This window comes from Formica exsecta, unplaced genomic scaffold, assembly GCF_003651465.1.
Source record: "Formica exsecta isolate Colony F162 unplaced genomic scaffold, ASM365146v1 scaffold191, whole genome shotgun sequence".
In the NCBI taxonomy this organism is placed as follows: Eukaryota; Metazoa; Arthropoda; class Insecta; order Hymenoptera; family Formicidae; genus Formica; species Formica exsecta.
The window spans coordinates 2475857-2488235 of NW_021849211.1; the positions used below are offsets into that span (position 1 = coordinate 2475857).

The 12379-nt window shown below is 35.3% G+C and overlaps 1 protein-coding gene across 1 annotated transcript; it reads left to right on the plus strand.

Moving 5' to 3' along the window:
• Window positions 1-1900: 1900 nt before the first annotated feature.
• LOC115233761 (U-scoloptoxin(19)-Sm1a) lies at window positions 1901-4227 on the plus strand. Its single transcript, XM_029804327.1, has 3 exons — window positions 1901-2056; window positions 2856-2981; window positions 3556-4227. Exons 1-3 carry the CDS (start codon window positions 2002-2004, stop codon window positions 3678-3680), a joined length of 306 nt encoding a protein of 101 aa, XP_029660187.1. The 5' UTR covers window positions 1901-2001; the 3' UTR covers window positions 3681-4227.
• The last annotated feature ends 8152 nt before the right edge of the window (window positions 4228-12379 follow it).

A 12379-nucleotide genomic window follows, 5' to 3' on the forward strand; every position in this document is an offset into this window, starting at 1 on the left:
TGCAAAAAATTAATAAAGATTTAAACAAAAAAACGCCATATGTTTGTTGAAATTTTAAATTACTGATACGCTTAAGCGTATTGAGGATAGCAATACAAAATAAAAATGTTAGCATAGAGATAAAAAAATTAAACTTACATTTATTTTTTTTCTTGATAAAGAATATTTTAATTTATTTATTGCATTATATAATATTTTTATTATATTTACTTTTGCTATATTTTTCCATATTTGTGATTAATTTGTATTTTAATTATCATTTTAAAATATGTGAAGTCCAAAAATAATAAAATGCAGCTTGTTATTTGAATAAATAAAAAAATTAATTTAGGCGAAATTAGAAACGTTTAGGCACATATGCAAACTTGCAGATATAAATACTCATTGTTTTCCTTAGATATTGAGTGGATTACAAAAAATTTTAGATAATTCTTATCATTATAATTGTTTTCAATTTAGCAAAGATTATGTAAAAGAGCAAACTTAATTTCGATGAATGATAAACCCTTGTAGAGTGCTTGTTTTCAATAATAACTTAATCCGTCGTGGAGGACCTGATCATCTGATTGTCAAAAGTTCTTTGAACTTTTACTTATGGGCATTATTTAAAATATCTACATTGACACAGGTGTTATTGGTACATTCGACTAGGACATTGAAGAAAATTGTCAACAAATGCGAACAGTAAGAATTTTTTAACGTCGAAAGATTAATGATAACAAAGGCTAGCTCAACATGGCTAGCTCAAGTTCAATAGTTATCTTTAAAGAATTTTTTATAAAAATAAGCGGGCAAATATATTAAAATTATTGATACAGTATTAAAATTAATATAATTTAGAAACAAGATTATACACAGATATAGAATTATTTGAATAAATGTCTTTTATTATTTTTATATATTAAATTCACTCCCTGAAATTATGTTCACATATTAAGAAACGTCTTATATGCAATATGTAAAATATATAGCTGATTATTTTTATGTTTTTGTATTTGCAAAAATTTTTCCTTGATTTTACAGAAGCTTCGTCGTATTTATTTATTAAGCTTATCTATCTCTTATTTGCGGTATACATGCAAAATTCCCCAATGTGCATAGCTGATTATCATTCTGAACAATAATATAAGAAATTAATGTTACATCTTTTGATAAAGATTGATTAACTAACTCATATATAATATATGTTAAAAATTCTACTTGGAAAATATATAATCTCTGTGGTGTCGTTGAACAATACCAAAGATCATACGATAACGAGATCGACGAAAGATCGATAAACTTGTTATGTTATATTTCACACATCAAATTAATATTACAGAATAATATTTGCCTAACGCATCAAAGATAATTAACTTGATTTTAATCTGTTTATCTTTTAATATATATCAAGTGGAAAATATCTGCAAGACAAAATGTCATTGTATATAAGATCAATAAGAATGGAGAAAAGATTATTCATATTTCTATTAGGATAATGACCATATTTAGCACTAAATATGAGACATAAAGAAATGGGACTTTATCTACAAACATTTCTCTGCTGCATCTTTATTTAAAAATTTATTTAATTCAGCTAAAGAGAGAGAGAGAGAGAGGAAGAGAATACTATATGCATTGCTAAGAATTTGTATAATTGCAAGAAAGAGATAATTTAAAAAGATTTAAAAAAAAACCGTATAGTTTAAAACCCAATTACACAATTACATAGAGAAAATGTTGTCTTGTGCATTAAAATGAACTCTTTTCGCTATGACATAATCGGCTCTACAGACTTTCGACTGTTATCTGCAGTCGACTTATCAATAGTGCAAAAGAATTGCGAGCGATATAGTGGTCATGTGTGCGTGCCATTTATTCTAACGTACATGTGTGTGTATATCGTGTAACGCTGGCCGGTTGTGTTTATATAATGGTAGCGTCCCGGGAAAGTGAGATCATTGAATCGTCGGCTGTCAGAATCACACGCTACACTCCGAGACACTCTTACTCGCCGAAAAAATGAGATCTTGCACGCTCATAATCATCACTCTCGCGACCGTCCTTCTCAACACCAGTAAGTAAAACACTTTTTTATGTAAAATAATAAATTATATAACTAACATTTTTACAATGTATAAACACAGTAAAATATAAATATGTCATATTTTTTAACACATATGCGATTTTAAAAATAGATAACTAACTTTAACTTGTTTTTTTTCATTTAGAGATTATTATTTAATTATAATATTAATATTTTTTTACATATACATATTAATTTAATTTTATATTTTGTTGTAATAATAAAAGTTATAAAAGATTTTGCCAAATATTCTAAGAAAATATACACGTATACACGATCAAATAAAATTTTTTCGTTACTATATATTCTTTATTTTTATATCTTCTTATCATTTTCTTTTTATTCTCTTGATTAGAAAAAATTTTATCTTTTTTGCATTAATTTAAAAATTAATCTGTATGTTTCCTCTGAAAAATATATCACAAGACAATAGTTTTTTGTAGATACTTGCATATCGAGACAAATTGAATTAAAATTTTTGCTCTGTAAACACATAACACACGCACACACACACGGGGGATTTTATTTTTTTACGCGTTAGAATTTTAACTCATATTTTTAAACATCAGTTCTAATGTAAATTTTATCTTAGTCCAGCATTTTAATGTTTAACCTTAAGACTGAGGCAATATTTAATTGTCATTATATTAATTACACAAAAAATGTTTGCTCTTAAAACAATTAATTATTTTTGAAACATTAATTGACATAGTCTTTGATTCTTAGGGCAACGAGAAAAAGCTGGAATTGTTAAAACGCAATTTTAATAAAGGCGTAAATTTGTTTTCAGAATATATCAATGCATTCGAAACATGTCCGCAAGAGAATTGCCTTACGTCTGATAAATGCGAGGAAACAATTAACATTCCATTTTTATGCTATGGGCCTAAACAGGGTACCACATGCTGCAGTATAGGTAAGTCCTCATTTTTTGTAGAAATTATTACATTGTTGCAGTTATTGTTAGGGATATTAAGAGCTGATAGTAAAACAGAAAAATACATTATATCACAAAGAATATCAGAGTTACGTATCGATCAAATTGATAAAGAATCGAAAAAGTGACGAGTATTTTTATCATATTTTAGAACAATAGTTTATACTAATCCAAATCCAAATCAAAATAAATCAAAATAATAAAGTCGTTTAGAAAAGCGATTTGGCAAATCTGTAGCAGCTGATACTTCAATTTTTAGAGTGATAGAACTAATTATTTCTCTATTATCATATGTAAGAAACGTTCAAATTGTTTTTTTGTGTGATAATAAAATCTGCGATTTTGAGAAATTGCATTTTTGACATGTCCTGTGAACGTTTCTCTCTTAGGCCCATTCTACAATAAGTCGTATATCGTTAGTCGTAAGCAAATTGACCAATTACAATCGAATATTCTCAGAATAATCGACTGTGATTGGTCAATTTGCTTATGATTAACGAGTAACGACTTATTGTAGAACGGGCCTTAATAGATAAATTCTCTATTGTTACAGTTAAATCAGAGTTCAGAACCCTTTGCCGTCATCATGGTGGAGAATGCATGGATAGATGCGCTTTGACACTGCAACAAAACGCGGTCGACTGTCCGAGCAATCAAGTCTGTTGCGTTTTGGTTTAAACAGCTTATTGAAGCGTAGTAACTAGTCAAAGAATAATCTCTCTCTGATTATAACGACAAGTTTCAATCTAATTTAATTATATGACACACAAAATAATCAAAGTATCGTTTAACATCAATTCTCTTGAAAAAAAATAAGACAAGAAATACATGTAACACATTTTTTTTTTTAAACATATTCCTTTTAATAAATCAGGTGTATATTGTTTTCATATAACATGGAAAATTAAGCTTATTATTATAATGAGACTTTTTGATCCAATTAAGAAGGACCTATTGAAAAATTCCATAAATAATAAGATATAATACGATATATGTCACGAATAGTATTTACATCCAATGAGATATACGATTCTATTAGGAATAAATTTATTCATTATATACATAGCTAAAATAAACTTTGCTAACAAAAATAGAAATGTGTCTCTATATAAACTGCTTGTTGTAAAAGTTTCACTTTTATTATCAATTTTGATAAGAATTAAAAGAATAATGATAAGGTGCTATTTATCGATTCTAATAAGTTTTTCAAAATTATATCCACATTGTTTTTAAAACAAATGTCATGTATGTTTAATATATCAAATTATTTAATTAAAAATTTAATCTAATATATATGTTTTTCGTCTAAAATGTAATTATAAATATTAACAATTTTTAATAAAAATCTCTTATATTCATGTATAGCTAAATTTATTTTAGCCTATCTTATACCTACATCTAATCTTTGATCAATAACATTATAATTATTATCTATATGATATCTAATACATGATAGAGCTAATTCATCGAAAATAACATGTAATCATAATTTAATCAAGAATCAATTAAATCTTGCCAAATAACGTAATGTTAAATTGTGAATTAAAAGATACTATCTCGCAGTGGTACTGAAATATATGATAATCTGAATATTTTTATCTTGATTCGAATTAAATTTTTCATTTAAATTGAGATAAAATTCGATGGAATTAAAGAAAATTAAAAGCTGCCGTTAATACGGCGTTATTCTTACGTTTCTCGAACAATGATAATTTGAAGGAGAAGTCAGAGGAAAAGAAAAGGATAAGAGAAAACAAGGGAAAGGAGAAAGCAAGCAGGATATACCGTGAAGTTTTATCTGGAAAGAAAAGTTGCCCGAAGCGGAGACGAGCTGAGGCGGTTGACAAGGGGTCGGTCAAGGAACAACGTATACAAGAGAGGCGACCTAAAGAAGAAGGACAGAACTGAGTGAGTGAGGGGAGTAAAAAAAATAAGAAGAGGGGAGGTGTGCGGAGCAAAAGAGAGGGATAAGCTTTGCCATGGGCGATGCAACCAGAACGTGCAATAATGCATACATATATATCTGTGCACTGATATACAAAACTGTATTTGTTAGCCTTTGACGATTAAAAATCTCATACAACGAAGAAGAAGAGGGAGAAGTAATATAAAATATATGAAACAATAGTAATACGTTTGTTCCACTTTATTTACGATTAGTTGACATTTTTACATTTGTTGTTTATTTCTCATTTTATGATAATTAGTTTTGAAAAAGAATGAACAGATAAATATTAAAAAACGGATGACATATAAATAAAACTTTTAATAAGAAATTATACGCAATAAAAATCATTGTAATTGACTAAACAAAACGAAATATAAGCTTTTGTCGCAAAAAAAAAAAAATAATAGAGATAACTTTATATTTTTTATTCCATCTTTCCAAGATATAGGTAAAATCCTGCAGTACAAACTATGTGACAAATGAAAAACAGGTGTAAAGCTGAAGTGGATAATATGGTTATTACATGGCAATAAAGAAGACAAGCTGGAAAATGAGATATGTTAAAAGGTCGCAAGAATCGCTGACATTTCCATTGCACCGCAATATCGCCATTCTCATTTCTGTTTGAAATTTCTCTTTCTATTTCTCTCATAGCACACGCAATTGAAAAATATGCGAGGGAAAGAAGAGAAAAGAAGAAAAGCACAAGCACTTGCGTCGCCGGAAGCGGTATACGGGCAGATGCCAATATGACAGTACACGTACAAGAGCACGTATACGCGCAAGAGCGCGTTTCTCTTGACCCTCGGGGGAGGTAAAAGCGCATAATATTACGTAGTGTGGAACAAGAAGAAGAGAGCGCGCATCCCTTCCACGACTTGCGCCTGTAGCGCCAGCGAAGAAAGACACCCTCAGGGTTGCTCGGCCGAAGATACGTAGCGGCTTCAATGAGACCGCGATAACGAAACGGCGATAACATATTATCTTTCGCGTGCGCTCGCGACTGCTTTAAGAAGCGAAACGGAAAGTACCGATGAAGAACTTTGAAGGTAAATTTTGCAAAACGCGCGCGAGAGCGCCCGCGGTGGTAGATTATCCTAATCTCATTATTTTTCTTGCGATAAATGATGCCATCAACCAAGTAGAATGCCAAGTTGAAGAAGAAGGGGTAGCGCACCTCGCCGCGAGCGATGCAGGCAAAATGTCGGCGGGATGCGATGGCACACGTATCTGCATGCATGCATATACGCTCGTGCACTTACACACACATATGCATATTGATATATATATATATATATATATGTGTGTGTATATATACGCGAGAGTCGTTTCGGGTGGCCCGCGGGTGAAGGTACGGGATCGCGGCGTGGGAGAAGAAGAAGGACGTCGTCTTTCTCTCCCCTTTATCTCCCCTTCCCCCCCGTTTACCCTTCTTCTTCTTGCGTTCGTTCGCTATCGTTGTGCGCGAGTGGTGCCCCGGGCGATAGACACGCGGTGCTGCTGCATCCCATCGTGAAGCGGTGCGGTCGTTCCGCTGCGGGCGCGGAAACGAGAGATAGCGCGGCGAGCCTGGTCCTCTCCACCTTCGTGTCCCAGTGAGAGAGGTGGTCGAAGGGCGAGAGCCAGAAGGGTGGAAAGAGAGAAAGAGAAAAAGAGAGAGAGAGAGAGAGAGAGGGATCTCTCTATGTTGCCCCGAGGGTACCCAGCGCTTTCCGTTCGTCATTTGCATCAACCTTTGCTGATATTGAAATTATTCTGTATACATGTAGATACGCGTAAGAGATTCATTTTCTTTAAAAAAAAATCATGTCGAAAAATAGAAGAGACAGAATTTATTTTTATTTATCATTTGACACAATTAAAAATAACCGATTTATAATTTCTTATATTACTCTAATAAAAATTTGTTTTGATCTTATAAATAATGAAAGAAAAGAATGCAAACATTATCTTTGGTTTTTCCATCGTTCCTTTAATCTATCTCAGTTTTTTCGATATTTTCTTGGTTGCAATCTTATATCCAACTGCGGTCGAATTATTACAGTGTTTTCGGTGACCTTATTCGGCTCTCGCCGTGTTCCTCTCCGTATGTTTCCGGCGCGTCATTACGTCTCTCTAAATCTTCATAACTGTCTCCGGTGTATATCCAAGACGTAAAATTTCTAGAATGTCTCCCCCCCAATTGCAATAAAGCGTTCTTCGGCGTCCTCCTTTACCGCCAGCTCGCACCCGCTCTTATATCTCCCTAACACATAGCCTCCTCGTCCTCCTCCTCGTTCTCCTCCTCTATTGCGTTCTCTCTCCTAGTGCACGCTCGCTTGGAGGGAGTAACGATGCCCTGAAGCGGGCCTCCGCGGCGCGGCACTGTGGTAACGATAAGCAACGAAATGAAATATTAATGAAGTACCTGAGCGCACGTCCATTTTTCGCGGGCATCTCACCACCAACGCCTCAGGTGCCGAAGAAAAAGTCGGCTGTAAATCGGAAGTAAAAGAATCATCGCTAGAAAACAGAGAAGAGGAAGAGAAGGAACGACTGCTGTGTCATTCTCGTGGCATCTAGATTGCAATGTAACATTTTGATTTAACAATATCTAGTATCATCTCAAGAAAGTTGTGTCACTCAATTATCTTTCTCTCTCTCTCGTATCTGTTTAAAAGATATAGATATATATAAACAAAATATAAAACTTTTATATTATTATTAGTGTTTTTTTTTTACGTTTAATCTTTTTTTTGTCATATATTTGCTATCGTTGGAATCATATATTTAGGAACTTTCAAGAATGTAAAGTAATAGAAACGTAAAGTTGAGGTAAAAGTTTATAGAGGAAAGAGAGAGAAACGTGCAGAAAGATGATGATAAAAAAAAATATCGAATTATATGTTTTATTATAGTTTTGTTAGATTTTAAAAAAACTTATGTCCTAAAAACGAGCTAAAATAGAGAGACATACTAAGATCAAATAAGGTCACTGAAAATGATTCATAATAATTTCTTCGCAATTTAAATATAAACTCATAATGATATCTAGATATCTACTAATCGATCAAAATAAAATACATAAATTTCTGTAACAGCAAGTTTTTTTTATCATTGGATGCTTCTATCTCGGCTCAAACTCATAAGTTATTCATATGATTCTTATCATAAACTTACACAATCGTTATTGACATATTATTTTATTTCATTGCATTTCTTATCGATTGAAATTTTATATAAAATTATCAAACTCATTTGTATATATATATATATCTATCACGACAATGAAAATACGAGAATGCATTTATGTTACAACGATAAATATCTCTTGTGAAAGTCAAACGATCCCGATTATACAGCAATAATAACGCACCGCCTGCGTTTAGCCCTTCAGCGAAATCCGAGCGTCACATTTTCGCGAACAATGTATGGAAAATAACCCATTGCCCACCTTTACCGTCGTCGCGGCAATGCGTGTCAGCGATGGTTGCATTGCGATGAATACGAAAATACCTGGGGCAATTCCCTAATTGCAGTGAGAGGCAAACGAACAGAGAGAAAGAGAAAATGAGAGTAAAACGGAAGAAAGAGAAAGAGAGAGAGAGAGAGAGGTGGAGGCCGAGAAGGGAGAAAGAGAAAGTCGTAAAGAGAAAGCGAGATAGAAACGGGCGAGTGGGGGGGGGGGGGGGAAGGATCTATTCCTTTTTTCTTCAGCAATATGCTTCGAGCACTTTTTCTCTCTCTTTCTCACCTGGCGTAGCTCCGTTGCCTCGCGAACCTCCGCGATGTACCATATATTCACCTTCGTTTCATCTTATCCCGCTCTCTCTTTCTCTCTTTCCCCTTCGCCCGATGCTCCACGTGTCTCTCCTATGTCGTGTGCTTCGAAGCGATCGAACGCCCCCGCGAGCCAGCATGGACCAGCGCCTTTCTCGTGCGTATCGCCGTCTCGCTCGATCTCTACGATTCTCACGAGTCGCCGCGGGACTCGTTGCCTACAAGCCTACAGGACTATGCCGATGGATAGAAGAGGAAAGCAGAAACGGTCCAGCACGATGTCCTTCCTTCCCTCCTTTGTATCACGAATCGGCGCATTTCGTTCGTTTTTATCTCTCACGTCAGTATAAACAATTTTAAAATACACTGCAATTGGTATGAATAATTGGTATGGATTGTACGCTAAGTCAAAGAATTTAATGCTAAATTAGTTTTAATTTCAATCTATAAGCTATCGATTTTCCCACTTGCCTAGGAAAAGCAATTTACAGATCAAAATGTGTACTTAAACTTCCTCTTTCGTAATTTCCATTATTAAACGATGTTTGATTTTTTTTCCGCCTGTAATATCATGAATATTAAAGAAAATTATTTCGAACACTATTTAATCGAAAACGGTAAGTAGTACGTGTCACTCAAGTGTCCGCAATCTTCTTATCTTCGTGAGCCCGACGTGATTATCTTTTATTGCTTAATAGCACGTTTTCGACCGTATGGCGCGATGATGATTCGAACTATCGACACCATCGGCGAGGAATAAATTAAAAAAAAAGGAAACTATCAGCATCGAAAGGCTCTGCTTACCGCTCGCGAGCAATGAGTTATCGTATATATACAAGGGAATTTTCCAAATGCTTTATTACTATACGCGAGAAGAGCGTTGACTTTTACTGCGGAATGCTACGCACATCCAGGGAAAAGCAAAACTTTAACTCTCGCATGTAAATCTTATTTGCAAAAGTGTCGGGAGAGGGAGGGAGACAGGCATAAAATCGTGGAAAGAACTCGGTGGACCAGCAACGGCACTTAATGGAGTGATTATAGGAGAGTTATTAGACGAGAGTCTCTCGGAGAGGGCGAGTGGGGGGGGGGAGGGAAGGATCTATTCCTTTTTTCTTCAGCAATATGCTTCGAGCACTTTTTCTCTCTCTTTCTCACCTGGCGTAGCTCCGTTGCCTCGCGAACCTCCGCGATGTACCATATATTCACCTTCGTTTCATCTTATCCCGCTCTCTCTTTCTCTCTTTCCCCTTCGCCCGATGCTCCACGTGTCTCTCCTATGTCGTGTGCTTCGAAGCGATCGAACGCCCCCGCGAGCCAGCATGGACCAGCGCCTTTCTCGTGCGTATCGCCGTCTCGCTCGATCTCTACGATTCTCACGAGTCGCCGCGGGACTCGTTGCCTACAAGCCTACAGGACTATGCCGATGGATAGAAGAGGAAAGCAGAAACGGTCCAGCACGATGTCCTTCCTTCCCTCCTTTGTATCACGAATCGGCGCATTTCGTTCGTTTTTATCTCTCACGTCAGTATAAACAATTTTAAAATACACTGCAATTGGTATGAATAATTGGTATGGATTGTACGCTAAGTCAAAGAATTTAATGCTAAATTAGTTTTAATTTCAATCTATAAGCTATCGATTTTCCCACTTGCCTAGGAAAAGCAATTTACAGATCAAAATGTGTACTTAAACTTCCTCTTTCGTAATTTCCATTATTAAACGATGTTTGATTTTTTTTCCGCCTGTAATATCATGAATATTAAAGAAAATTATTTCGAACACTATTTAATCGAAAACGGTAAGTAGTACGTGTCACTCAAGTGTCCGCAATCTTCTTATCTTCGTGAGCCCGACGTGATTATCTTTTATTGCTTAATAGCACGTTTTCGACCGTATGGCGCGATGATGATTCGAACTATCGACACCATCGGCGAGGAATAAATTAAAAAAAAAGGAAACTATCAGCATCGAAAGGCTCTGCTTACCGCTCGCGAGCAATGAGTTATCGTATATATACAAGGGAATTTTCCAAATGCTTTATTACTATACGCGAGAAGAGCGTTGACTTTTACTGCGGAATGCTACGCACATCCAGGGAAAAGCAAAACTTTAACTCTCGCATGTAAATCTTATTTGCAAAAGTGTCGGGAGAGGGAGGGAGACAGGCATAAAATCGTGGAAAGAACTCGGTGGACCAGCAACGGCACTTAATGGAGTGATTATAGGAGAGTTATTAGACGAGAGTCTCTCGGAGATTAATTGCGGTTAAGCCTCCTCGTTAAAACCGCGTGAATGATTTGAAATATAGCCCATGGTGACTATAAAACAACGTTGTATTAATACACTATAATTTCCACACTCGTAAAGAATCTTTCTTTATTAAATTGTGGTCGCGCGCGAATGTAAACATTGCACATGACATCTTTCTTTGTAAATGACATTATAAAAAATTTCATTGCTAACGCTGTATTGAGATTTTGCTTGATTATAAATTAAATCACCGAGCACCTCACGAAAAAGAAGGATTCACAGATATGTCATAATCAATAATGTAAAAGGGTAAATTTTGAAAACTATATTTTTAGAGAGTTTTGGAACTATATATATTTTTTCCTTAACTTTAGATTTTTTTTAATTATTAATTTAATTATTAAAATAACAAACATTTTGTTAGAGAGAGAATCAGTAATTGAGATCGTTTAAAAGCGATACGATATATCGATATGCATTTAATGCTTCTAATATCACGATTATTCGCAACAGACATTCTCGTTGCAGAATCGGTGGAAAATCAACAATGCGTATTCATAAATTTATTATAATGCGTGCAATTAGCTAATTCTATAAAATAATTCCCGTAGTATCGTAGCCAATTATGCTTCGTCAAGCATCTAACGCTCTTTATATAGTCTCTACTATAAAATTTACTAATAACAGTGAAATCGGATACCCTCATAAAATAATTTAGCCATTCAAATTATAATTCTCTTAATTGAGAGCATAACGTACTGCAATAAAGTAACACGCACAAATGAAACGGGTAATATCGAAACGGTATTTCAAATCTACAATAAGTCTCCAAAAAGATATAAATGCATTACGCTATTGACATAAATGATAAGCGCTTTGATGCGCGCGTCGATCGAAAATATTTCAGCTTTCTCCCGAGCACAATGTCTCATCTTCCAGGATTCGTAAAGATCCGCTGGAGACGCTTAATAAGCATTGTTAGCGGGGTCCGATCATGCCTAGGTGGGAGTCGAGGCCCGGAGCACATCCCACGGCACATCTACGCGAGCTGCCTACCTTTCTCAGGGAGCGTTCTCTTACCTTACATAAGTTCGCGCGGGATAAACGAGGACGAACGGCGCGACGGCGTAGAGGAGAAAAGAGAGGAAAGTAGAACGATGGGAGAGACGGGAAGAACGGATGAACGAGAGGTGAAGGTATGGCTAAAGAAAAGAAAGGGTGAGAAGGAGAGTGTGGCTGGAGGTAAGAGAGAGAGAGAGATGAAAGGTAAGCTATAGCGAAGGAGAGAAAGACCGCAGGGGTCGTCTGGGATCTTCTAAAAATGATTCACAGCCTCCGGTAATTTACATTCGCTTGCGTGGGTGATCGTCGACTCGAGAAGGGAGACGAATAGGGGGGGGGGAGGTGGGAGGAGGTG